Source organism: Harpia harpyja, chromosome 16 (assembly GCF_026419915.1).
Source record: "Harpia harpyja isolate bHarHar1 chromosome 16, bHarHar1 primary haplotype, whole genome shotgun sequence".
In the NCBI taxonomy this organism is placed as follows: Eukaryota; Metazoa; Chordata; class Aves; order Accipitriformes; family Accipitridae; genus Harpia; species Harpia harpyja.
This window is the reverse complement of record NC_068955.1, coordinates 32,946,536-32,973,568: the sequence shown is the minus strand read 5'-3', so window position 1 is coordinate 32,973,568 and position 27,033 is coordinate 32,946,536. Positions and strand designations below refer to the sequence as shown.

The window sequence follows — 27,033 nt, the reverse complement described above, 5'->3', positions numbered from 1 at the left end:
TCCTCCAAGCTAATCAGAGAACACTGTTTCCTGAGATACCTTTCCTTTGGACTTTGATCCATCTGTTCCCTTAAAATACACATCTAGTGCCATCTCCTCTGCTTTGAGAAGGGTTCATGGGACACCTTATTGCTGCAGAGCAGATTGTGTCTCATTGCGGGAGAGATGTTCAGTGCTCCCAAGGGCTGGAAGAAATTGCACAGAACAAGCAATTCGTGGTTTACGTTAGTGTTTGCTGGGAATGTGAGTTATACCCACTGCAAAGATCATTGTCTTCCTTTCTCTCTCCTTCCTACCAGACTCTTTTGTTTTCCTGCACTTCAGGACCTGGGGAGGTGGGAAGGCGCAGAGGAGGTTTCCCTGGCTGGTTTATTCTGGTCACGTCTTCAACTGTTGGCCATGCCCACCTTGTCTCACTATGAGAGCTGGGATGTGTCTTGGGACCCTTCAGGGAGGATCAGGTGTATAAGGCATGGGATCAGCGAGTTAGCTCATCCAGATGTGGCCCACCCCTGTCCTTCCTCCCAAGCAGCAAAATATAAGGAAAGTCTTCAGAAAATAACGGTGATGTTAGATACCTAGATGTTAGATGATCAACCTCATGCTTTCCAGTGTTTAATCTTAAAGTTTAATCCTAATGCAGTCATTCTTTTCTGCTCTGTGGACATTTTAGCTGTACAACTTAGATGCATATGGCTGATTAAATATGTGCTGTGAGTAGACTGTAAATGAAAGAGCAGTGTTGGCTTTGAGCAGCTTCTTGGAATGGACAGAGTTTGTTGCTTCCCTTTTATAGGCAGAGCAGATGGATGGATCACACTATGATCTGATGCCTCCGTGCCACGGCCCATGGGTCAAACGCCTGCGCTCAGATCCTGCCTCGGGCTCCATCTCTGCCCTGGTCAGACCCAGGGGATGGGATGAAGGCCTGCCCACTCCCCTATCTCCATCTCTCCTCCTCCTTGGCAAAGGTTGACTTATGCCCCAAGGAGTGCTGACTAGTTTCCAGAAATCATAACAGGGTCTTAAGCCATTTCTTTTTCCTTCTATGCTGAGCTCTCAGCCATGCCCAGGAGGAATGCCTTGGCTAGCTGTCTTATGGCAGAAACTCAAAGAAATAATGTTGGGCTGGGATTTAATGTTTTGTACAGACTGCCTCAGCCTCTGACTGGCCAGCTTGGACTGCTGTTTGACGACACCTCATTGAGCTGCCCCTCATTAGCGGCCCTCAGAGTGTCTTCCTGCAGTGGTCTCTGCTTGCCTTTTCTGCTCCAGAACTTGGATAGGTCACTGAAGGCAGCCTCCTCTCTGCCAGCGGCTGGGACAGCTGGCATCATTTCAAACTGAGTAGGCCTATACCTGGGTATCAGCACTTCTACCTGCTGTAATAATATAGTATTATTCCCTTGCTTTTCTCACCACCCCTCCCTTTAGCAGGAGATTTATGCAGTGGGTCCAGCAGACTTAAGATCCCTTGTGCCTCGGACATGCCTGCTTGAAGCACATCAGGGTCAAAGCATACCAGCAATGTCAACCAGTTCAAAGTGACAATTGTTTCTGGGATGTGTTCATTATCTGGGGAGAGGGGAAGGTCAGCTAGCCAGATTACACAGCGAGGTTTAGCACCTTCTGTTGGGGGGCCCAGAGGATATGTTGCAGAGAGGATGCCTGGCTTGTCATGGGCTTTCACAGCCTGTTTCTTTTCTCACAACAAACTGAGAAGGTATGTTTTCCAGTACGAGTTTGTGCCTCCAGTGCAGAGTCTTGGAGGCTTTTTCATGCATCTAACTTCTCTAGGGCTGCTGGGTTCAATCAGATTATTATTCATATCCGTTTAAAGGCTTTAAGGCCCCAAAATGGCTGGTGCTAGAATCCTGTTTAGATGCCTAAATTCTCTTGCTGATTAAATTATAAAATCTTATATACCATTTTCTCCACGGACACATTCTTTATTCTTGTTCTTTTTATTTTTTCTCTTCTTATGTCACAGTGAAACAATACATTGTACTCCTCCCTGAACATCCTCCATTAGAAATGGGGCTAGAAGGTGTCTCGATTTTTTTTTTTTTTCCCATTCTTGTTTGCTGTACTTCATATTTATCAGCTACTAGGATGGAAAATCATGGTTCATTTAAAACTACAAAGAAGTATCTTAAACAGTACTGATGTGAGTAGCTGGAACATGGAATCATGCCATAAAGTCCTCGTCTTTACCTGTGGACCTGGGAAAATCAGGGGAAATGAAGAAGCCAAACATTTTTCTGCTGCAGCACAGACACCTCCCTCAGCACCATCCAATTGCTCCATCCTGCCAGAATCACTTTAGAATAGCTTGCCTTTTGCCCATCCATCTCACTTCATGGACTTTTGTTTTTCTTATCTCCTCTTCACTGCATCTTCTGCGTCCTCTGTTGATCTAGAAGGGATCCTGTGACTCTCTGGTCATGTAATCTTGTCTCTGAAGCTGGAAGAGCATCCTTTGCTCCACTGCTTCTCTTTGGGAAGAGCCATTCCTGAAGCTTTTCCTCTCATTTCAAACCTCAGCTCAGGGAGCCTTTGGAGTGCTGAATATTATTTACCTTCACTCATATCTGCACTTTATCACTTAGAGACTCCTCTCTCATTTAAGTCCAAGCAACACAAGAGCAGTGGTAAGACCCATTTGGAGCATCTGGTCATGACTTCCAGCAGCACCTTACCCCATAAAGAATTTGGAGCCAAGTTCCCAAATGAGCATCTATCATGGATAGCACTAGCCATGCTAGGGAATGTGCTGAGTATTTTCATTGCATGTTAGTGATTAATAACACACACTGGTGTGTTAGCGGTAGTGAGGGGGAGGAAGAACATGTCAGGTGGAGATGCTGAATATTTCAAAATTTCTGTCTAGCTAGTTTAGGCTATCTTTAGACCTGTGGGGGTGGTCTGTTCTGGGCTGGGTCTGCAGGAGCCATGCAGTGGTAGAGTAGACAGAGCAGGGAGAGGCAGAAACCTGCAGTCAGCAAGTCATTCCTCTGTTTAGGTATCTGTCTGGGCAAAGCAGTCATCGGTCCCACCAGCATCAATGCTGAGTGCAGAAGGGAATTGATCATGAGGGCAGCCCATGCTGAAATTTAACATGGTTGACTATGTTTGATGAGCTCTACCCATACAGCCTGACTTTCAGAGCTTTTGCAGGGCACCGCTGAAAATACAACCCCAGTGGTGGGGGCTGCTTCCAAGAAAAGGGGCCTTTTTGTGGTTTGAGCTGGCACAGCCAGTGGTGGGGACCTACCTTGTATTCAGGACAAGACCTCACTGGCTGTGGTTTGGGTGCTCGGTCTGTCTCTAAGCCCTGTAGGACTGCTCCAAGCTGCTTCGCCCTCTGGCTTATTAAGGACACCATACCCAGCTCTATGCTCTGAGAGAGCCTTGAGGTGCTTGCAAATGCAATTCACTTCTGCCCTAAGGACTTTGCTAGATAAAAAGGCAGTGTGAAGCAGCTTAGTGTGATTGTATGGTGGAGCCTGTGATGGTAATTCCCACACAATTTTCACAAGGGCACATAGGGTCACTGTAACACATTTGCCTCTGGAAATGCCTGGCTCTGCAGTCACCTCAACGTGCATTTTCATTTTTTGTATCTTGGCCCAAATTTTCCAAATGAAGAGGCCAGTAAGCCCAGCAAGAGTCTGTCTAGAGAAGAATTAAATCTCACTTACCTTCACACATGTTGTGTTTTAAGAGTATGGGGCAGGGAGAAATATGTGTATATTCTATATATATATATGTGTGTGTGTGTGTATATATATATATATAAAAAAAAAAAGTGTGCATGTGCGTGATATAACTCACCAGGCACACATATAAGAAGGTAAGAGTTACTAAGACCCCTCCCTGCCCAGTAGCACTGCATGGGCAAATTCAGATTTATATTCACCCTAGCAAATTCAAACAAGCAAAAGAAAGCAGTTTGTCATGCAGCCTTTAACTAAGCTGTGGCCCTCTTTGGCACACGATGTTGTATCTGCTGCAAATTTATTACAGGGTCAAAACACACTTATACAAATCCTTGGAAGAGACTGTCTGCTAAGCATGACTCAACACAAAGATACCATCTCAGGCTCAGGAAATCCCAGAGCTGCACTTTCTGGAAGCTGGGTAGGGTACTGGGGAGGTGTTAAACACATTTGCCCTCTTTCCAGACTCTACCCTAAGCATCTGCTAGTGATGCTGAGAGGGGAAGAGAGCCTGGGCTAGCTGGACCTTCAGTCTGATCCTTATGGCCATTCTCCCAGTCAGCTTGCACGTGTCCACGTCTCCAATCTCCCAAGCTACTTCAAAGCAATTTTCTCCTTCGCTGTCTGCCTCTGCCATTGTGGAGATCTGGGACACTTGGGCACTGTCAGGGAAGCAGGACAAGACTGTGGCAGGCATCAGCCTAAGTAAACTGTATTTAGTCTAACGACAGCTGTCTGTTCTGGCAATTGGATTTTATGTTTTCATTAACAGTTAGAATTATAACAACCAGTTCATTAAGATTTAGTGGTCTCAGATGAGTGTCTCTAGATGGGCTGAGTGCTTTGCAGGTGCCAAAAGGAACTGGACCTGTTATGTCTGTCACCTTTATCTCTTGTTGCCTGGTCAAGGGGCTCAGACAAGGAATGCATGGCCCTTGTAGAAATTCCTACCCAGGTGTCAGGCAGGGAGAGGGGCTTTGCCATGTGAGAACGTGAAGGCCTAAATTCTGATTATTTTTTTCTTGACAGATGGGATGCAAAAGAAGGCGAGGACATGTCTTTTCTGAAGGATGACCTTGATGGCCAGGTGAGTTCATGAGTTCAAGGCTGGCTGCTAAGTTTTTTCAAAACATGCACTATCAGGAAAGTTGGAGGCTCTCAGCCAGTGCAGAGCTGGGAGACCTCTATGTTGGGGTAAATGTAGCCCTCGTTAGCACTCTCCAGATGGCATGATGTGAGACCAACTTCACTTCTTGCATTGACCCTCTGTCAGCACAACCACCCCACTTATTCTGGTCCCTGAACACTTCTCTTCTCCAGCTACATCCTTTTACATCTTTTAATGGCCTCTGACAATTTTTCCTCAAGTTTTGAGAACCATCATAGACAAGGAATACCAAATACTGGTATTTTAATAAACTGAACTAAATATCTCCTCCTTTTCTCAGAGGAGCCTTGGTATGGACAAGCGGAAGAGCAGAGGTGAGGAGGGGGTGGAAGAGAACTGCACAGCTGAGCTGGAAGAGAAGGTGAAACAGCCAAGCCTCCAAGATCATGGGGCCTCCTCATCACAAAGACTACGAAGTGGAAAGGTCCAGTCTGCCCACAATGGCCAGAAGGAGGAGCGGAGAGGAGTGAAGGGCTTCAGCATGGAGGTGTCTGTGGCCAGCACAGGTGACTCAGAGCCAGGGCCCAAGCCAAGTAAGGAAGGCGTTGGGGAAGATGCCAATGGGAAGCCTGGCACTGCTGACATCTCCCAGGAGAAGGAGAGCACTAACAGCACTGCTTCACAGAGCAGCCATCCAAGCATTGTGCAAGCCGTCAGGCATGGCAGTGAGAAGACCTTGTCATTGCCTGTGGGAGCGAATTTAGATGGAGCTGGCTTAGAGAAAAACACAGCTTCAGAACAAGAGTCTACTGAAGACTCTTCAAACAGCCACGGAGGAAAGCTGGACACAGCAGCAGGAGACAGACTGGATGCAGGTCAAGGACAGCTGGTGAGAAAAAGAGGGGAGGAAGTGACCCAAAACACTGCCCTTCAGGGGCAGACACTTGCACTGAAAGGAGGTGAAGATGCTGAAGGCACTGAACACAGAGGAGAGCCTTTGCCCCCAAGGAAAGCCAACTCTGACAAGACTGTTGTGTCTGAGCAGGACACAGCAAAATCACAGTCCAGGGAAGGGGACCAGCCTGAGGATTGCAAGGACAAGGACAGTGGGGACACTCTCAACTAGCAAAGATTGCACCGGCTTGCCTGAGACAGAAGGTGAGTTCCTGACCCCACACCCCATGGTGTGTTTGTTATCCCATTAATGCTCTCAGCAATAGTACAGGTCCACAACTCCATTTTCTGTGGCCATAACAGCATCATACCAGATAACTATCCAGAAATGTTCATTAACAGTGATACGGATCCCTCAGGTAGTCTAAATCTGTGCATCACAAAGACCTGCCCTGGTGTGGATGAAGAAACAATGGAAAGTGAGACAGGAAAATTTGGACAGAAAACTGGCCTGCTGAGTCTGGTTGATGACATGCGTTAGTTAGGGCACAAACTGAAACTATTCCTGGGAAGGGACAACCTCAAAAAGGATAGCAGGATGAATTTATTTCTGTCTCTGGGGTGATCACAACTAGAATAACTTGAGGTCAGCGTGGTCGCTTTCCCAAATCACTTGCAAAGCTATAAAGGCCCACCTTGTGGACAGTAGTTTGAAGAAGGTCGACTGCACGTGGGATTCTCTTCCCGGTACAAAATCTGTGAATGCTACACTTTGAATTATATATGTGGTAACACTAATGTGCAAGGCGGTGTATAAGTACAAAGGGTGAGATGGTTCCTGTTGAAAAGGCCTAGGAACCAAAGAGAAAGGAGAAAAACCAGATCTGCTTACATAGCAATGCTCCAGGTTTTACTCCAGCAAAGAAGTTGCTGCCAGAAAGGCAAATGCAGAAGAAAAGCCAGGAGAAAGAACGAAGTATGACAGGCAGAAAAGTAAGGTAGAAATTAGGAGGAAGGAGCAAGGAGACAGTGTAGGGACTCTTTGGCAGTTACCTTTGCAAGACATGCTTTTTCCAGGCAATGTCACACACGGATCAGGATATACCCACAGGTGCTAGATCAGACCAGTAAGTCAGGATGTGATTCTACCACCAGGTTAGGCAGTAAGGTTGCAATTCACTCCGCCTAACTCAGGCTGAGCACAGAGGCACCTAACTTAAGATCTGGGCTTTGTTTCTCTTCAAAGGAGAGACATGAGCCCTTCCAGGATGCAATCCAGCTTGCCTAACACCTGAATTGCTCTCAGGATACTCCTGGCTCTATCCTTTAAGTAGAGAGGCAGCAGCTATATTCCGTTAAGTAGGCACTTCAGGCAATTAGCTGCTCAAAGCTAGGCAGGCAGATCGCCCCCACCAAGTGCCTTTTCCTGATTCCAGCAGGCTTTTCTTCAGACCCCAACCCAGCAGCTTGTCACTGGGTATTGCTTAGTATTCATCCCAGAGGTATAAATGAGCTTAGGGATGAAGTGGTTAAGCTGCTAACAAAAAGACTTTCACTATAATCCAATACTATACAAAAGGCATGGAGAAGCGCAAGCATTACAGCTATTTAAAAAAGACAAAACACCAGGAACTAGCAGGAGCTGGTTCTGTGCTTGAACTAAAATTCCTTCAAGTAAGGGAAATTAATTCCAGCAGCATTTAGGAAAATGTTAAGAGACACCTGGATGCACATAGTGGGAGTTTACTGTCCAGGCCATGCCTCTCCAATCTACCAAAAATCCCCCCAAAGTAGAGGATGAAGGAATTAATGAATACTTTTCTGACTCAGGATAACTTTAATTACACACCAACTAAGAGTAAACAATAAATTACAGTAGTCCATTTTCATCTCAGCAATGGAAATTCCTATGGTTTGGTAATAGGGCCCTGTGTCCGCTTCAGTATGGCTCCCCACTCCATGCTGAATTCATTATGGCATGCTTAATTATAAACATAGCCTTATGTCTTGGAGAAGACAAGACAATTTAACCTGGTGTTTGCACTTAAGCACTCATGTATCTGCTTGGCTAAGCTGGAACTTGGGACCAGTATTACTCTCTGAAAACATTTATTGCTTGGGAAACATCAAGTGTAGTGATGCCAGGGGAAAATGAGGGGTTAACTGGCCTCCCAGTTACCCTCTACCATTTCATCCTGCCTGTCTTTCCATCTGTCTGCTTTCTAGCTGCAGTGTTTATTTTCCCTTGCCTGACTATGCCCCCACAAGACAGCATGTTCCTGCCTCACTTTCCTCTTTCCCAAACAGTTTGAGTTTCCAGGTGTGCCTAAACTATGCACTCAGCATCAGATACTGCCTTTTGATGCAGACAAATTAAAGCCAGATACTTTCCTTTTTTGATATTTCTTGTAATTCAGGAGATGCTTTAGATTTCAGGGGACCCCTGTGCCAGATATGGATGGCAGGTCACTTGGGGAGAGTCAGCCTTTAACCAAAAGAGGCTGTGCTAACACAGTGTTAGGATCAAAGGAATAGGCATAGCTATATCAAATCTTACACCGAGACAATGCATTTTCATTCTTCTTAGTCCTTAAAGTGATCACCAATCACTAATTCACAGCAAAGACATAATGACTTATCCTCTCTGAGCACACTGGTCTGTGACTGTTTCATCTGAAGGTTTCTTGCACTTTCCTCTGAAGCCTCTGACTTTCTCGCAGGCAGGGCACCCATGGAGGTGCCAGGGTGAGCCAGTGCAGCAGTTTCTGTGTCCCCCATCTCAGCAATGGGTTTCTCCTGGTTGGTTTTTTTTTTTGTTTAGTTTTTTTTCATTCCATCGACTGCAAGAGCATTTAGAGAATGAGTGCATGAGTGCTGCTTGGCTGTTAGTCTTCAGTGATGTTCTAGGGCATCATTGTCACCTCCTATCTGCTGAAGTCACCACAAAGCAATTTGACCTCTCCCTTTGCACCAGTGACAGGACACTGTCAGGCTTGGCTTTCCCAAACAAGATGATTTGCAGACAGAGTGAATTCTGCCATGATTTATTTGTAGTGGGGAGAAGAGCCAAGAGGAAGACAGAGGGACCTGTCTTTAACTGTCTGCTCCCTGTGTCCAATTTGTCAAGAACATCCCTTGGCAGACAAAAAGAATGCAAGACCTGGATTTCTCTAGCACTAGCTCAGCACAACCAGAACAGTTCATCTGTGTCGCTTGACAGCAGGGCTCCTAGGAGCAACAAAATAGCAACGAAGACAACAACAACAACCACAAAAGCAATAGCTTATTTGGCTCAAGTTGGTTAAGTTGTCAGTGTGTTTGGAGCAAAAAGGTCTCGTGTCTATTCCCGCTGTTGCTTTGAAGTTCCCAAATCAACATGACAGGCTGCATAATGACACAGATGGCAGTCATAAATAACCACCGGCTGGTAACAGTCACTTCCCTTCTCCCTTGGCTTCTGTTTCCTAGTGCTCTACAGACAGATTAGTTTTAGACGGTATGCATAAAAAGCTGCAAAGCTCTACTTTATTTTCATGTAATTCTCCCTAAAGTGTTATTTCACAGCAATTCTTTGGAACCAGATCCCACAGGATTGCCCCCATTTGAGGTGCATTTGAATCCTTGGCAGGGTTTTCCTCTTTTGTTTTTTTGGCTTATTGAACTGAACCTGTTGCCTGGAGCTGACTCCAGATGATGCTTTAGGGCAAGGATTGCCCAAAGTGCAACCCATAGGAAACCTGCGTTCAGCAAAGCCATTGCATGTGGCCCACAAAGGGATTTAATAGGTGTGGCCATTCTAGAGGGAAACGTCACTAGATCTGCTGGAGTCCCTTCATGAATGTAACCCCATGTGGCAGGCTAATGATTCTGCCTTTTTCAGCCTATCTAATCAAAAGTGCAGCATTATTGGGCAGAGCTAGGTTTAGCAAGAACCAGGAAAAGAGCATTGTTCAGGAAGCTGAAAAAGAAGTAAGATCAAGCATTAAACAAAGCTGCACTTTTTTGTTAGAATGCAAAATTAAAAGTTTATTTATTCCTTTTGTGCCTAGTACCATGAATTCAGGTGCAAACCGCCTTAATTATGTGCTTCCTTGCACCACTCGGGTATAATCTTTAAGGAACAGGTAGTCCTGAGTGAATGGCCCATAATCCAGTTAAGAGGCTGTGGGCTGGTGCCTCACGTGTAGTTTTTAACAGTTATGCTTACACTGAATTGCAGACATCAGTGCCTAACTATTGATCTGACGTCAGGCCAACACAATTACAAGATTATCCCATTGCAGCAGGGGAAGGAGGTGGTGTTTTTCACCCTGTGGTGTGTGAACAATGGTAACACAAGTTCTCTGTAGATGAAGGACTTCATGTGGCAAGGTAAATGGGTTGTTGTTATGCAAGCCTCCAGGAGGTACTGAGCAGCTTTGTCTTGGTAAATCCAGGTCAGCTGGAAACCTTTACTATGTTCTGTGTCCATGTACCCAGTAGACATTATACCAGGGAATGCCCTGAAGTGCCTGGTAGAAAACATGAGCAAAGTCTGTGCCAAGAATCCAAATTATACAGAGTCTGAATGACTACTGTCTGGGAGGACAGAGAGTTTGTAGCAAAAAAGGAAGGGGATTAACATAAGCGGGACCCACATGAGATATGACCAGCCTTAAGGAGAAGCATCTGAAGGGATGCACCATCATGGGTTATGAAGACTGGTTAATAATTTCCTGCCAGGAGGTAGCAGGTAACTTCCCAGTGAGATTTTTTTTTTTTTTTTCTCTGTGAAAAATACAGATTTGACAAATGCCGTGCATGTACCAGAAATGTGTCTGCTTCAACATTTTGCATTTCATAAAACCCAAACTGGAGCCCTCGTTAAACCTTTTCAGAACAGAAAATTTTAATGTTATGTTTTTAAATACTGGTGATTCAGTTTTGATACGATGCAATTTTTGGAAAATCAGCATTGAAACAGATGGTATGATTTTGCAAAATAGAACCTATCAACCCTGAAAGGAATGTAAAAATATCATACCATTAAAAAGTTTATATTGTGGAATTTCCATCCAGTAGAAAATCCTGTAGCAGGTCACTTCACCTGATGCCAGGGACATGCCCTCTGTTCATGGATCTCACACGTCCCAAAGCATGGCAGATACCTGTAGTGGCAGTAAACATCAGTAATCAGCGATAACAGTATGCTCTTCACCTGCCCTGCTCCTGGGTGTTGTGGGGCCTATATCCCACACACATGAATGTGCAGATTTCACCCCCTCACCCATTTCTGCAGAACTGCAGCTCCCTGCAGCAAGCAGCCACCTTGTGGGTTTCACAGCTTCCACTGCTAATGCCTATTTATGGCACTAAAAATCTCCAGCACCTTCAAACCAGTTGGAGATGCTGTGCAGAGAGTGTGGTGGGGCTTTCATCCTTTGCTTCAAATAACAAGGAATAAATATTTACCCGAAGTGCAGGACTGGAATCCCTGGAGAATGTCCAACAAGTCCCAGAGAAGTAAACGATACACAAAAACCACAGAAGCTTTTCCCTGAATTCTCTTGAGAAAATTAATCTTAACATCTTTAGAGAAAATGCAGCTGGGGGTAGATTTCCAGAGCAGCTCCAGGGATCTGACCTCGCAGCTCTGGCTGACGTAAACAGGAGTGGGGCAGGCAGGGCCTGTGTGCTGCAGGATCGAGGAGGTCAGAAGAGGTCAGCTTTCTGATGCAAACTAGTGCTAAAGGTTGGTGCAGGAAGCCATACAAGCAGAAACCAACACTTCTCAATACAGTTACGGAGCTACCGAAGAATATACCAGTTTCCTCAAGGTTCAAGAGACAAGAAGATACCATCTGCTGCAGTTGGCCTAGGACGGGCAGGGTGAGGTTTCAAGGGCTTGACTTGAGTAGCATCGGCCTCCCTGGTCCTCCCTGCAGCCCACAACACCTTCTGGAGCCCACCATCATGCCATGGGCATTTCACATTCCCAGAGCATGTCTTGGTACCACGTACCACGAAAGCAGAGAGTTTAGTCCTCATGCAGAATTAGGCAGTGGTATGGCTTAATACAGGACTTGACACAGTTATCTTCATACCTCTGGAGCGATAGAAAGCCTTTCCCATGGCACAACATGGGAGAATACTGTTAACATTGGAAGACACAGGGATTATGTGAGAATGGTTCAAGAGAAATGTACTTGGACTGAAGAAACACAGGGAAGGACTCCAGGAATGTTCAGGGAATGGTTGTTTAGTATAGCAAAATGAAGGCAGAAAGTGATGGAGTTGTGATCTCTGCAAATACCATGGGGTGGTAAACACCAGTGAAGGAGAAGAAACATTCAAGCCAGAAAACAATGCTGGTGCATGAATCAATGTATTGAAGAAGCCCATGAATAAATATGGTAAAATTAGAAAAAGGTTGCTACCTGTCAGAGGATGGATGACTTGGAAGCGTGCCACGGTTCAAGCAGGGACTCTTGTCACCTTCGAGGCTGGCCCGACCAGCATGCTTTGGTAGGGATTAGGTAATGTGGTGCTTGTGACAGCAGCAGGATGGATTTGGTGACAAATTTGTATATGCTTCTGTCAAAGTTTGTGACCACTGTCAAAGCAGATGGTTTCACTGACACCCAAAAGAATTAGTGTACACATCCCACCTGGAAATGTAGGGTCTTTACTCCTAAATCTCTCTGGCACTTTGCAAGAGCTTCTGTCTCTTCTTTGGTCTGTCAGGGTGACTTGAGGAGAGAAGGAACTATTAGAAGCTGTTAATGTGCTGAGAGTCACAGACCAAAGCTAGTCATTGGAGCACCTATACTTCCTTATGGCTACTTATTGAAGCTTAACAAGTCTAAACATAATTTAGGGCTCTGACAGGCAAGCTGTTGCCATTCTAAACATTGAAAACAGAGCTGCTCTTGTAGCCTGCAGTTGTTGCTGTTATTGCAGAGCTGGCGGAAGGGAGCATGTGCCCATACCTCAGCCACCTGTGTTAACCCTCTTAATGTAAACCCCAGATGAAAAGGAGTTAGAGATACATGTACCGCGTTGTGGTCTGCCATGCCAAGGGGCACAGGCACATCTTCCTTTCTGCCAGCTCTGCTGTTGAGAAGGAACAGGTAGACTGTAGAGAATGACAATATCTTAAACTGCTCCAACAGGAATCTCCACCAAAGACTGTCTTTACATATTTAAACTCATCAAGGGTTGCAGTGATAATTTTTCTACCAGTGGCAAATCTAGACAGGATTAGGATTTTTTTTTCCCCCTTAAAGAAATCAGTTCTAATTCAAATGGGAATTAATTCAGGGATGTCCAATGGACTGTGCTAGGTAGAAGATGTCTCATGATCTTACTGGTCTTTTTTCTGGCCTTACAGTGTATGTTGGAACAGCAGATATATATATATCCACTTAAAAAATGCTAAGTGAGAAAATCTGGTATGATGATGTCTAACAGATGGTCCTTACATGTCATGTCTGAGTTTGCCTTGTGGTATTTCACAAGATTGTCTGAGTGGTCCACTAAGAACAAAACTGTCTCTGGGAACTCTGGACCTGCCCCAGGAGAGACCCAACAAAATTATGTCTTCCAACCCAAGCAGAGGACAGATAGCACTAATCTCAGCTGAAGGAAGAAGGGCCAAATTGCCAGACTTCATCAGCTACATTCAGCTGCAGTCTTCAGGGTCTTCATGTACATCCACCCCCATGACATGAGATTTAACCAGTAGGTCCTACAATGGGCTGTTGTTGGCTTGGCTGTGAAAGTCATCCCAGTGACGTCCCACGTCCAGCCAGGCTCTCAGGCTGGGAAATGTGAGGCAGATGGGCCCTTTGAGATAGACCACCAGTGATCTGCATTAATCCTCTCATGTGACAGTGACACATGGAGGGAAATTTGGCGCTGCACCCCCTTGCTGCTGATGGCAGTGTCAAAGGCAGCACACAGCCGCATTGCTCTCCTGAGCCCTGACTCACAACAGTCACGCCAGCGCAGAGCTTGCTAAATCTCTGACCGGCCCTTGAGTTATGCATGGAAATGAGGATACAGTGTGAAATGAGAGAAATGCTAATCACTATGTCTAATTAAGAGAAGTAATGGCTTTAAAGCTCACCAGTGTCGTGGCTGCAGAGACTCACTCATGCACAGAAAGAAGGTGTCTGTATTGAGAGGATAATACTGCAAAATGGGAAAGAGAATTGTCTACCAGCACTAATAGCACAGGGCGGTCAAAGAGACTTTTGAAACCATTAATAATAAAATAGATTAACAATAAACAGAGCTAGCTCTGGAGTCAGTTCAGACTTGTAAAACAGATTACTTTTTACAATATTTGGACCACCAAACGCAACTCTGAAAATCTGCTTTCTGGCCCTTCCCAGTAGCATTAAATCCCAGAAGTGTGCTGCTGCAGCATTGAGCACCCTCTCGGCAGCAGGATATGGCCAACCCCATCCATTGCACACAAACAGGACAATGAAAAATGTCTCCAGCAACAGTCTTAGAATCTTCTCTCAGCTGTACATAGCATTGACTATTTCAGTACCTCAGGTATGATTTCAGTGCAGTTCCTTATTAGATATTCATGGCTGTGTCCTTAAATGATTCCTTTAGAGATTTCCTTATGTGAGCCAAGCTTACTATTGCCTCTCCTGCCTTCATGGTATTTCATCCATTTTTCTTTTTATACCCCTCCTCTGCCCTTTCTTGAGAGCTTTGGGTGCTGAAATCTGCATCAGCAAAAGGCAGATCTGTGGATTTAAACATGGATGCAGGAAAATGCCAGCTCAGCAATTCTGAGCAGCACCCAAGCATCTGGCAACTGGAGAAAGAAAAAGTCTGCCTTTCCCAATTAAAATCAATGTATCTGGGTCTGGAGGCAGTTACAGGACAGCAGGCTCCACTCACAGGTTAGTTTTTTCACTAGAGAAAAGCTGATACACCCTTCTGCCCTTGGCAAACACAAGCGCTGCACCTCTAGGCCAGGTTTCACAAGAGAGGACCACAAAGCCTTACCCGAAATCAGCCTCTCCTCTTGTTGCTCCAGGTGCTGTACAACCACACACAAAAACATATAAAGATTGTTGTTCTTGAGACAAAAGGAGACAGTAGTCTTATCTAACCCAGAGGAGGATTGGGAGTGTGTTTCATCGAGACTCGTACATTCAGTTCATCCCCTGGGCTGCGGAGCCCCCCGTTGCTCCCTTCGGATTTGGCAGGCAGGTATCTGGGTTATGCCACAGTGGTACCTCCCAAGCAGCCCCAGCCGTGCTGGAAGGTCAGGCTGAAACTCCGCAGACATTTTTAATTTACTGCTCAGCAGTTCCCTAAAGACTGATAATCCCGCTGCCATCTCTGCTCTTGTTTCACAGGATAACGTGCTGAAGGTGGTGGATGAGAAGAGAAGAGGAGCACAAGCTTGTCCTCACTCTTTGACCTTCTATGAAATCAGCTTTCAGCCCTTCAGCACCCATTCACAACACACGGGGTCCCCCATCACCACCCCCCACTCCCTGCTCACGATTTTGGCATCACCCTTTCCTAGCCGTATGCCAAAGGACAGGGAAGGGTACAAACACTCCCAACCTACAAAGAAAACACTGTCACTTATCTTTTTTATTTGTTTTGCCTATATTGCAGCTGTGTGGCAAGCCAATGAAATGTCTACTGGATGCACTTTATTTTATTTAATAACTAATTCTGTTTAAAGTTAAGATTTAGGTTTCTGGGCACACCACCAGTTTCCTCCCTCAGAGGCTGGCAGGGAACTGCATGTGCTGGGAGGACAGCAGGGGCTGTGCAAGCTCTCCCTCACTGTTAGGCAGGGAGCAGGCGACTGACAGAACATTAGGAGACAGGGTGAGAGGCATTACGTTGTAGTTCAAGTAGGTAAATGAAAAAGTAGTGTTCAGAGCAGCTCTTGTACTAGAGGTTTGTATGTGGTTGAAGTGTTGGCAGAGATGTACGGTAGTTGCATGGGCCGCAGGGCACAAAGGGGATGGAGCATTCTTCAGTTGCACTGTGGGGTGCAGGTGCTTTTGACAAGCACACATCAACCACAGCATCTCATCCTTTAACAGCTTGCTTTCCTCCTCCTGTTAGATGTAGTTGGGCACAAGCAGCAGAGGCTGAATCAGCACATCAGGAGACTGTACTTTTTTCTAAGAAAGGTTGCTGCTAGATTGAGCAGGTATGTATGCAGCTCAGCAAAACACCATGCCCGCTTCGTAAGACCAGGAAGGCTACAGTAACTGGAGATACTTGCAGCTCTGTGTGCCAAGCAGGGCAAGGAGGAGGACAGCACAAATGCAATAATCTTCCTTCTTCACCACACTGCACAAAGGAGTTGGCAGCAGGACCCAGGCCAAATTGGACCTGAAGGGCTAAGGCTTCCTATCAAATGCTTTCACCTTCCTGGTTGTGCCTTTCATAGCCTTGTGCTTGAATAAAAGGGCAGCAGTTCCCCTGGAAGCTGCCATGCAGACATTTTGACCTGGCCTTAAAAGACACCTTTCAAATCGAGGATCTGGATGAGCATTTACAAGCATAAATGTGCAAGAATCCCAGCTGCTTGGATTTCCAAGCAGCTAAAAGATTCACAGCAAACTAGGACCTAGCTGAAATATGGCTACCCATTAAGGAGAAGGCAGGCACAAGGAATAACACAACATGATTTCTGACTTCTGAATGACAGAGCAGAGAGGATATCACCCTCATTTTGAAGCACTGCTTTAAAACTTGATGCAGGAGTAAACGTACATGCAGACACGTATGTGTGGAGATGTATTGGATTTTATTGCAGGATGCATTCGCTAACCAAAATGGCAGACTGCCTTGGTGATAAGGTTGGCATGTGTGGACAGAAATACTGTACACTGTTTTAATAAACTAATATTTGCACAGATAAACCTTTTGTTTTTCCACGTAACTTAGATCCACAGCACCTATCTCATGAAGGACAAGCCTGGGAATTTCCTCTACATGCCAAATTCAGGAGAGTTTACTGGCTTCAGACCAGGTATTTTCAAGAGCCAGAAGTGTGCAGCTTTCACGTTTTATCAATAGAAACATCTTCTCCCCACCAAAGCCCAGACTGGGTTTATTTGGACTTAGCCAACAGCTGAAAGAACAGCTAGCTCAAAGCCAGATTGTAAAACTGCTCCAGGTCCTGGAGATTCTCCATCACTGTTAAAGGCTGATTTTCCTTATCTGACTGGCTCAAAAACTTGCTTACAATTGTTTAATTTTTTATTATTTTTTTTTTTACATCAGGTCACTGACCTCAGTCTTGGTCCAGTCAGACTGAGTCATTACCAGCATATACCAGGAACTGGCTTGCCTCATGGTCCATGCAAAATACAGTCTCAGATCAAGAGCTTCTTGCACCTCAGCAGCAGCCGGGCACACAGCCAGCTAGACAGAAACTTTCACATTGCCCCTAGTCCAGCACTTAGTTGTAGCGATAAAAAACCCGACTGCAATTGTTGCTGTATCTTACCACCCTAGACTCCTTTTTGAAAGGAAAGCCGTCACTTTTCCCCCATTCCCTCCTTTTTCTCCTGCAAATCCAAGTAACTTTGCATTTAATGATGCCTAGAAGGACTGAGTCTGTACCAAGCTCCAGGGATGGGCCCATACAGATAGTGCCTGTTCTAAGTGTAATTTTTTTCCTGCTCATTAACACTTCGCTGGAATGCACTTTGGTTGGTGCCTGGATTGCAATTTTTCAGAAAACTGTGGTTAGCTGTTTCTTCTTTACAGTGAGAGAAAAGACTAAAGAGTGGAAAAATCTGATGTAGAGGGATTATTTATATGAAATAAAAATTGTAATGAGGAAAAAGCTCCAGTTTCTTAGTGTTTCTCAGTCCCACATGTAGACTTTTCTGAATGGAATCAGTGATCTCTGCTTTTTAGAGCAACAGCTCCAATTCCGATTGCTTACCCCTTAGGAAAGTGCTTAACTCTTGGACTAGCTCATCTAATTCACCCGAAAAGCTCACTGCAGTCATGACAGCCTGCATTGTAACATGAGGCTCACTTTTTCATAGAGGCATCAAAGCCTTCTCATTACCACAGCACTTTTCTTGCAAGCAAATGCAATGGCAGCTTGCAGAGTGCAAAGTCATCTGCCTATAGAGGTACCTGTTTCCTCCCGGCAGTGGTTGATAGCTCAGGGATTTTGTGAAAGCTATTCTAGCTCTTCCAGACAACAGGAAAGCAGCAGCAACTCTCAGGCAGAACACCTTCTTCTTTAAACCAAAGAAACAGCTTGCTGCTAAACACTCTTTTAGCTGCCAAAATTTACCATCAATTTCAACACAGCAACTCTGTAGCTAAAATTCCTATCAAAATTTATTTCAGACGAGCAATCAACTCTTGTATAAAGAGATCAATTTAAAAAACGTCAAGCCAAGGACAAAAATATGTCTGGATAAAGTTGAATACACTTCCGTTTCCAAGGCTTTACCAAGCCAATTACTGCAAGAGGCAACAACATAAAATCTTGACAGCAGTTCCAGCTCTCCATTCCTACCTCAACAAGTCCAATACCTACAGCAGAAGCATACCACACAGACTACTAAAAAGTAAAGCCCTATACAGTCTAGAAGTAGAAACAACAGAAACATTCACTGATTTTCCACACCAGTTCCCCTCCACATAAATTGGCTGCAAATGGCATAGGAGCCTGAAGCTAAACCAGCATTTAGTCAGAAATTTTTGTATTAAAAGTGTGTAATACAGCAGTTAGTGCTTTTTAAGTTACGTGGGAAGTTTTTTAAGTCAATTAGAGGCACAGAATAGGAGCAGGGTACAACACTGCTGTGAAGTTCAAAACACGGCCCACTGCCTTCCCTTGGAAAGGTTGTACAACAGCTTGACCAGTTCACAGGCTCACAGGCTCTGCAGCTACTGGCAGGCAAAGCTAAAGCATTGGGAATTCTGCAGCCATTTCCAGATCACACCAGCTTAGTGCAGCAACACAACAGCTGACCAGAGATGAGGCTCTTCCCAAACTGCCTCCAAAGACACATGGAATAGCCAGAAGTCAAGCTTCACCTCCTTAGTTTTATGCTCCAGCTCAGGTACGACTGTTTCTTACACCATTCCCCTCTCCACACACTTCAGCACCTCCAGGACTCACTGCCAGCCATCAGTAACCCCCCCCCACCCCCATGCATAACCCTTTCCAGGGCAGCCCGCTGAGATTACTTTTGACTTCTCTGAAGGAGATCCCTGCTGCCCAGAAGCAGCCACCGATTTTGTTATCGACACTACCCCACAAGACTGCTTTTCAGCTACACTTGTGAATCAAGTGAAGATCTGGAGTAAAAATACCACCCTCCTCGTCAGAACTACAGCCCAGTCCCAGGAACCTGGGATTAAGATGGTGTGCATTACATCAGTTGAGACCACGAGAGAACATGCATGGGGAAAAGGTAGCTTTTGGAAGATGAAAACGTGAGCCAGCTGCTGGAGCACATTACATGCTCCAATAACTTTTTTCCCAGCTATTTCCCTTCCTCCTGGTCCCTCTGCACGCGAGTTATACCAGATGCACTCTCCTTGAACAAATTGAGCTCAATGGGACAAGACCAGTGTGTACAGGCAGAGGGCAAGTATTATATGTCAATAAGCAGGTGGAAGCCCAAAGGCATCTACATGCTAGGAAGGAACCAAGAAGGTTCGAGACAACATCCTCTGATCTAGATACACCTTTGCCAGAGCTTGCAGTTCAAATCCTTCTGTAAGGATCTAAGCAGAGGCAGCATTACACAGTGCTGGAGGATCACCATTGTCATGCGACAGTTGGACAAGGCGGTATTAGCAGAAATTTCCTCACAAGAAGTCCGATTCCTCCCTCATGAGACTCTTCTCAGTCAGAAAGGAAAAGCAGAACATGACTTGGTCTTCCCTCCATCCTCTTAAGCAATTACTGTGATTAAGAACTGGAAAATCAAAGCTACCGTGGTATTTACCTTCCCTTGACACTTGACAACGATGCAGTCTGTCACTGTGTTTCAGAACTAAGTTGCACCTGAAGCACAAATGTACGGCAACTTCTGTTCTCTATGCCACAATTTTTTAAAGGCTCTTATGAGCACAAAAATACGGAACTCAAGCCCTAAATGATACAGAGACTCAAAGCTTGGAGGAAAAGTTGGCGTTACAGAATTATTAGCATGTTTAATCAATAAAAAACTGAAGTAAAAAAAATGGAAGCACAGATGCCACTATTCCAGCCATATTCTTACAGCCATTATGTTTTTACAGGAGCATCCCAGAGTTCAAAGTTTTGAGACTCCTGTTAACTTCCTTATATCACTAAAGCAAAGGGCCTAAGACCAAACATTTCACTTGTGTTTAATTATCTTCCTTGTCCAAACTGACTTTCAGATAACTCCCTTTCATACTGATGCACACACACTGGAAATACGACACAGCCCTGTTTGCAAGCAACCGGCAGGACAGCATTTGTGTAAAGGGAATAACCCTCACCAGCAATTCCAAGGAAATAACATTACAAATCACGAGGTTACAGCGATTTCTATCTAGGAAGCAACACAAAAGCCTGTGCCTTATCTTGCCTGATACAATTACACTAAGTGAACTGATTTTTTTTTTTTTTTTGAGGAGCTATGAAGGGAAAGACTGAATTGGAGCTGAAGTAATACAAAAGATAACAAGACAGTCTGCCTTTTAAACCTCAGGTTTACGCGAGACTGGTGACCACTCCATTTTAGGGCACTAAAACAGTATGTTCAGATGCAGATGACTGTCTTAGTACAAAGATGGCAACACAATGCAGAAATTCACAGTCCAAGATGGCAATCCAGCTGTTATCTGTTGCAGCCAACCTACTTCCCAAGAAATCCCTAGCACCCTGCATTTTGAAAAGTTAGCTTACACCTCGAAACCAGTCCAGACAAGCCATTTTTGTTACTAGAAGTATTTGCAAAGTACACTTAGTCACTGATTTCTTGGACAGTCTGCCATGAAGAGAGCAGCAAGCACAGAGACTGGCTCATTGCAGGCTGGCAACAGTAGTATCTCCAGGGGAACTTATTTTCCTACAGAGGACTACGATTCCTGGCTAGGGGAGGGATGTAGAAGAGATTTTAGCACAAGAATCTAGGTCCAAAAGGGCTTTGGAGAACGAGGCTGCTCAAATCACAAAAGCTCCCTGGCCATTAGGCCAGCAGTCCGCAATCCTTCTGCATCTTTGCAAGACAAAGTTTCCCCCCTGTTGCACACTTAGTACAACAGTAGTGAAGTAATAGGATGCTCCAAAGCCAGTTGTAACAGGTACAGAAAAGAAGCGCTTCACATCTCAATTTGTCAGCAGAAGAGAAGATGCAAAAACACAGTCTGGGAACTCACCAAGCCTGCACTTTCATACAGGAATGAAGACAGCCACAACCATCTTCGTACTGGCTCATCAACTATTTTTAGCACCAGAAAGGGAGGCAACTGTCAGCAATGGGTCTATTGCCTTTGATAAAGCGGTTCCGAACACCATCACTGTCCCAAAGATCCTTTCCCACTAAAACCACAAACCAGGTGAAAAGCTTTAAGTTTTTCCTGCTCCTGAGTACAAGGCATCTCTCCGCAGTTACATGACAGGCTGGAAGAGGGCCATGCAGCCCATTTAATTCAATTCACTTCCTCTTCCATCTGCTCTATGCAGCCATGCTCTATTAGTCTTCTGAGAGCAACTGTATTTAAAGTGAAAAATGCCAGGAGTCTGTGTATATCCAGCATACATTGGATGTACTGTTCAAAGCCACTATAGACTCACCAGTTCTGAGCTGCAGGCCAGGACCAGAGAAATCCCAGCATCGGTGTAATTCCACCCAGCTTTTATTTATCTTCAAAGGTTTTAAAAGTTACAACACAAGCTCCCTCCCCGAGATGCTTCCCAACTGGTTCTGCATTTAGTACCAGAGCCAAGAAACAGACGAAACTCAACTGGCACCAAACAATGAGCCTGGTTTGTTTCTCTTTTACTCATTCTTCCCTTAGAGACGGAGCCTTTCTACCTACAACCAGATGTATATACCAAGGAGAGCAAACAGCACCATTATCACCAGGACCCAGAGCTCCTGCACACGTGTGGCAGCCCCACGAACAGGTATCAACATGCTGCAGGCAGAACTGCCAAGGCAACAAAATCACCCACTGCTACAGAACAGACACAAACAGAGCTAAACCCAGCTACGATCCGGTGCTGCTGCCAGGGTACCACCAGCCCTTCCACTGCAGTGGGTAAACAGGAAGAATTTAGAAGCAGCTCAGGAGGTAAGAAGAGGACAGCAGGGCAGCCGCCTGCTACAGCGGCAGCTTTGGGCTTTCAGCTCCTTCACCAGCTCTTCCACCTGCCCTGCAGAAAGGTGGCAACGATCACATGCACGCTTTTGGCTAAAATGACTAAGCATGATCTTTTTTCCTTCCCACCAGCTAGCTTTCTTTACTAGCGCATTAACATACAGTTTCCTGCATGCTCTCCAGAAAATGGAAAAGGAGGGTGGAAGATCACACCCAAAACACTCCCCATACACTTTTGCCTAATTTCTTTCTAGAAGCCCTCTGTTCCTGGTTTCTACCTTTGACAGATGCTGTAAAGGAATGCCCAGCTGACAATGCAGGCTTACCACAACACCACCAGTCCAAAGCATACTGATTTAGGTATGAAACAGCTATTTTCCCACCCCCCCAACTTTAAAAAAGTGCCGCATTTTACAGTACCTTCGTGATTTGCACAACTGAAATATGTACACTGCGTTAGAGCACATTTTTATCCCTCAGCAGAGGAAATCTGAACTCCAGGGATCATTTCACAGGGACGCAGAATAGCCCGGCAGCCTCACGGTTAAGGCATTCAACCAAAACCATCATCAATCTGAAAAGCAGCTGCTCAGAATGACAGGGGTCTTACAGTTTCCTAGTTGATAGCCCTCATCCTACAGTCATTAAAGGCCAGGTTTTTTGCACTGTTCATCAAGGAATAGGGCCGCGCAGAACGTTTCTGAAGACTACACGGCAGGAAAACATCAAGCTGGGAGGAAAGCCTGCCCAGGGCACATCACAAGCTGGCTGGCACAGACCTACCTCCTGATGGCACTGGCTCCAGGGTGCCACCGAGGTGCCGTGACGGTCTGTAAGCTCAGCCATCCCACGCAGGCAAGAGCAAGGGTGTACAAACCACAAAGCGCACCGCACACCGCCGCAGCCGCCCATCGGCGCCCACCGCGAGAGCTCCACCTGCTTCTGTCAGGAAAGATCAAACCTTCTTTCATCACCAATGCTTAGTTACCATGATTAGCAGGAGTTAGGCACGTATGGAGGTTTCTCCAGCCTCACCTAAGGAGACCAACAACATATGAATCAACATTATATGCCACAGCTGCCCATTACAGCAGGCAAACCATTTTTGCTACCCGGAGAGCCCTTCCAGTTTGACATTCCTCCCAAATCAACCTCCCACCACCAAAGAGATCGTACTGTATTACAGAGACTTTCATATTGGGAAAATATTTTAATATTGTAAACAAGTCAATTTACCTTTCACATGTTTTTAAATAAGTTTATGCTCATTGTTAAACAAAACTGTTTTTACTTAAACAATGGATTACAGCCTCTAAATTCGTATTGTTCCCAGCTGATCCTGTAAATAGGGAGGAATCTTGGACACCGATATCCTTTTATAGGTAACAGACTGGCATAAATAGCGCAGGAATTCAATGCAGGTTCAAAGGGAGAAGCTAGCCCTGGTGAGGAAAAAAACCGAAGCCACAAAATTCCCTTTCGAGGAAAAACGGGGGGAAAAAAAGAAAAAAAAAAAAAAAAAAAGATACCGCAGTTCTACCAAGTAAAAACACGTCCTTCCCGCGCCGGCCCCCGGGCCGGCTCAGTCTCCAGCCCGAGCTCTTCGGGGCTCGTCCGCGCCGGGGGTCGCGGTGCCGTCTCCCCACCGCCAAGCGCGGCCGGTGCGCAGGGGCGAAGGAGCGATCCCACCTCCGGCAGCCGCGCCGCCGGCCTCCATCCTCCGCCGAGCCCAGCCGCTGCATCCCCCTCCTCCCGGCCCCGGCGGGGAGCGACCCCCCGCCGCGCACACACACACACACACGGACCCCGGGGGGCGGCACCGGCCTCCCGGGCCGAAGCGCGGCCGCCTCCCGCAGTCCGCCGGGCCCGTCCTCCCCGCCGGACGGACGGACGAGCGCTGACGGCCGCCTCAGGGGCTCCGGCGCGGCGCGGCGGTGGCCGCCTCGGCCCCGGGCGGCGACGACGACGACGACGACGACGACGCGTCCGGGCGGTCCGTCTCGGCGAGACCGGGGTCGGGGCCCGTCCGCGGCGGCGCTGGCGGAGTCTCCTGCGTGGGTCCGGCGGGCGGCCGGCTGACCGCGGGGCCCGGCGGCGCGGCGCGGGGCTGAGAGGTAACGGCGGCGGCGGCGGGACCGGAGCCCGAACCGCCGCCGCCGCCGCGCACCGGCTGCCAGATGAGGCTGTAGTAGACGGCGAGGACGATGGCGGCCAGCGAGACGGAGAGAACGTAGGCCAGCACGGTGGCCAGGCGCACCCACTTCTTGTTGGTCTTGGCCGCCATGCGCGCCTTCTTGTCCCCGGTGTAAGTGGCGGGTTTACCCCGCTCCGCCCCCGACTCCTTCTCCTTCATGGGGGCCCGGCCCTTGGCCCGCTGCTCCACCGACCCCTCCGTGGTGGGGCCCGGCCCGGCCCGGCTCCGCGCCGCCCGCCCGCCCGCTCGCTCGCTCGCCTCAGGACATGCTGCCGCTACCCGCGGCCCGCGCTGCTCCGGCAGCTCCGCCGAGCCGCGGAGCGGGGGCGAGGAGGCGGAGCTTAAAGGGGCAACACCGCCCCGGCGAGGGTTTGTGTTTAAAGGGGCGATGTTTCAAACACGCCCCCACCCCCCCTCCCCGCCCAGGCGCGCACTCGGCTCGCTCTGGGGAGCGGGGTGTGGTCGCTGCGCGCGCGGCGGCCGTTGAGGCGCTCTCTGAGGGGGCGCGCGGCGGCCGTTGGGCGGGAGGGTCGGTCGGGTCGGTCCGTCCGTCCGTCCGTCCGTCTGTCCGTCTGTCTGTGTGTGAGGAGGCGATGGCGTCCGGCGGGGGGGTCCGGTCCTTTTACCCCGCTGGGTCTGCCTGCCTGCCGGAGTCCCCCCGTCCCGCCCTCTGCCGCCGTGCGTGGGTCAGCTCGGGGCGGAGGGTAGGGGTAGGTACGTGGGTTGAGGGGTGTTTTAGGGCTCTGCCGGCGGCGGCTGGCCCCCCGGGGTCTGCCGGGCGGGAGGTGTTCTACCGAGCCGGTCCGAAATTAAGGCTTGTTTTTCGGGCTGGGAGCCCGGGGAGTGCTGCAAGGAGGGGTGAGCGTGAGGAAGGCTCCTGGCAAAGGGCTAGTGTAGGAGGAGGAGGTTAGAAATCTTCCCCTCTGCTTTCTCTTCTCGATGGGAGTTACTCGGTGTCTCCCTGCCTGCAGGTACGTGGTGCTGCCTGCAACTTCTGTGAAGCTTGAAGGATGCCCTAGCTAAGCAGCAACTTTTGGAGAGAGAGGCTGTTTAGTTCCCTTCAAATTGGGCTGATCCCAAACCTACTGATACATTCTAAAGCTGCTATTAGGATACGGATTGACCTTACTCCCTGTACGTTAGTCCCCCACAAAAACATTACGTTGGCTTGTTCAGAAGACAGCTGAAACGCTGTTCTGCGGTGTGGATTAGCCTTTTTATTTTTTTCTTTATGGTGCAAGATGTTTACTTCCAAGAATGATTTAGTTGCTCCTTTTACAATAACTTTCTTTTTCTCCCTCCCTTAAATCTTAGGCTAGTCAGGTGTGTTGCAGCAGAAAACCTCTTGTAAACAAGGAGTTGCAGCTCTGAAAGAGGCTAACAGCAGCTGGAGAAATGACTGTCACCCAGAAAGGCATCAGAGGAAGTGAGTGACTGAGTTTTGAGTAGCATTTTATTTTTACTCTCAACAGCAGGAAAAAATATGGAGGGTTGGGAGAGAAAGGGAAAACCTCTGAGTTTTTGCAGGAAGTATGGAGCTTGCAGCTCTGAGGAAGACTACTGGGGCAGAAGATATGTTAGGGAATAAATTGGAGTAAGTTAAAAATAACTGTAATTCTTGTGAAAAGGTGGCTTGTGTTCACTAAAAGCTCGAGGGCTGCTGTGTGCATGTGGAAGGGTAGCGCTGCAATGATGATCTGTGCACACTGACCCTCAACGGAGCATGGCAGGGAGCTCCCAGTGTCCAGCAGCAAATGGAGCCTTCTGAAAGGGGCTGTGAAGCCCCTCAGTGAGGGGCACCTGGCTGATTGTTCTTACAAGGGCAAAGGAATTTGGGGGACTAAACTTTTTGGGAGAGAGCAGCTATGCAGATGGGGGACCACAGCTGCCTTGCCAGCACTGGCAAGGGTAGCAGTGATTTTGCTGCCTGTTCAGGGCAGAGGGGGCATATTGCCCATGGCAGGGGGATTGGACTAGATGATTTTTAAAGGTCCCTTCCAACCTAAATGTTTCTGAACAACAGCTAATGACATGCTCTATCCTCCTGAAATATTTAATTTTCATGAAATGTTGCTGTAACCCAATATGTCTAGGAAACATTTGTTAGTAGGTATTAGGACTTTTCTATGGGCCCCCTTATCTCTCTTGCCTGATTTATTACAGCTGACTGTGTTTTTCTTGTTGAAGGCAAATTTCACACACCTGAATAGAATGAACTGGCCCCCTTATCTCTCTTGCCCTGATTTATTACACCTGACTGCATTTTTCTTGTTGAAGTCAAATTTTGTACACCTGAATAGCGTGAGCTGTTGTCATCCTACTGACACAGCTTTCCTGAGTCACAGAAATGTATCTTCTGTGTTGTTCTATAGATTCTATACAAAAATTTTCTTGGGCTGTATGTTTAAGTTAAGTGGTACATGTGGATTTATAGCAATTCCTTCAAAGTGGATTTTCTACTGATTTTTCAGGCTGTTTTCTCTCAATGATGGGTTTGCTCCAACCCCTTTCCCCTTGCTTCTCCTATTTCATTCAGCAGCTGTCTCCTGCTCCATCTTTTCTTTGCATTTCAAAGAAAAATTCTGTAACTTGATTAGGACTTCAGCACACCTTTCCTCTGCTTTACATATGTCACTGAGCTATTTATTTTGAGGTCAGAGACTTTTCGGTTTCTGTGCTACAGAGTATTTTAAGATTGAGTTTTGACCTCTTTTGTCTAGCATAATTTCTTAGATCTTCAGCTTGTTTTTTAATCCATCCTCTCAGCTGCCGGTCTGTATTCACATTCTTGCTGGCCTTCA

General features: G+C 46.8%; 3 protein-coding genes across 6 annotated transcripts in view; 2 read left to right on the top strand and 1 right to left on the bottom strand.

The window, feature by feature from the left end:
* CCDC9B (coiled-coil domain containing 9B) overlaps positions 1-17,560 on the top strand; it is a 53,811-nt gene extending 36,251 nt beyond the window's left edge. For all 3 annotated transcript variants that reach the window (XM_052811307.1, XM_052811306.1, XM_052811308.1), the window contains 3 exons: positions 4,749-4,806; positions 5,168-5,985; positions 15,087-17,560. In XM_052811307.1, the coding sequence (XP_052667267.1) occupies positions 4,749-4,806; positions 5,168-5,953 (844 nt within the window). In that variant the 3' untranslated portion in view covers positions 5,954-5,985; positions 15,087-17,560. The remainder of the gene's footprint in view (positions 1-4,748; positions 4,807-5,167; positions 5,986-15,086) is intronic.
* INAFM2 (InaF motif containing 2) lies at positions 10,534-24,587 on the bottom strand. Its single transcript, XM_052811309.1, has 3 exons — positions 23,579-24,587; positions 22,822-23,073; positions 10,534-10,868 (listed from the first exon to the last, which is right to left on the bottom strand). The coding sequence occupies exon 1, from the start codon at positions 24,389-24,391 to the stop codon at positions 23,948-23,950; it is 444 nt and encodes a 147-aa protein (XP_052667269.1). The 5' UTR covers positions 24,392-24,587; the 3' UTR covers positions 10,534-10,868; positions 22,822-23,073; positions 23,579-23,947.
* A 934-nt stretch (positions 24,588-25,521) lies between these two features.
* The window catches only part of PLCB2 (phospholipase C beta 2), a 61,360-nt gene continuing 59,848 nt past the window's right edge, over positions 25,522-27,033 (top strand). Inside the window, exon 1 of one of the 2 annotated variants that reach the window (XM_052812076.1) lies at positions 25,522-25,658. The gene's annotated coding sequence lies outside the window, so the exon portion shown is untranslated. The remainder of the gene's footprint in view (positions 25,659-27,033) is intronic. The other variant, XM_052812077.1, reaches the window with a different exon arrangement.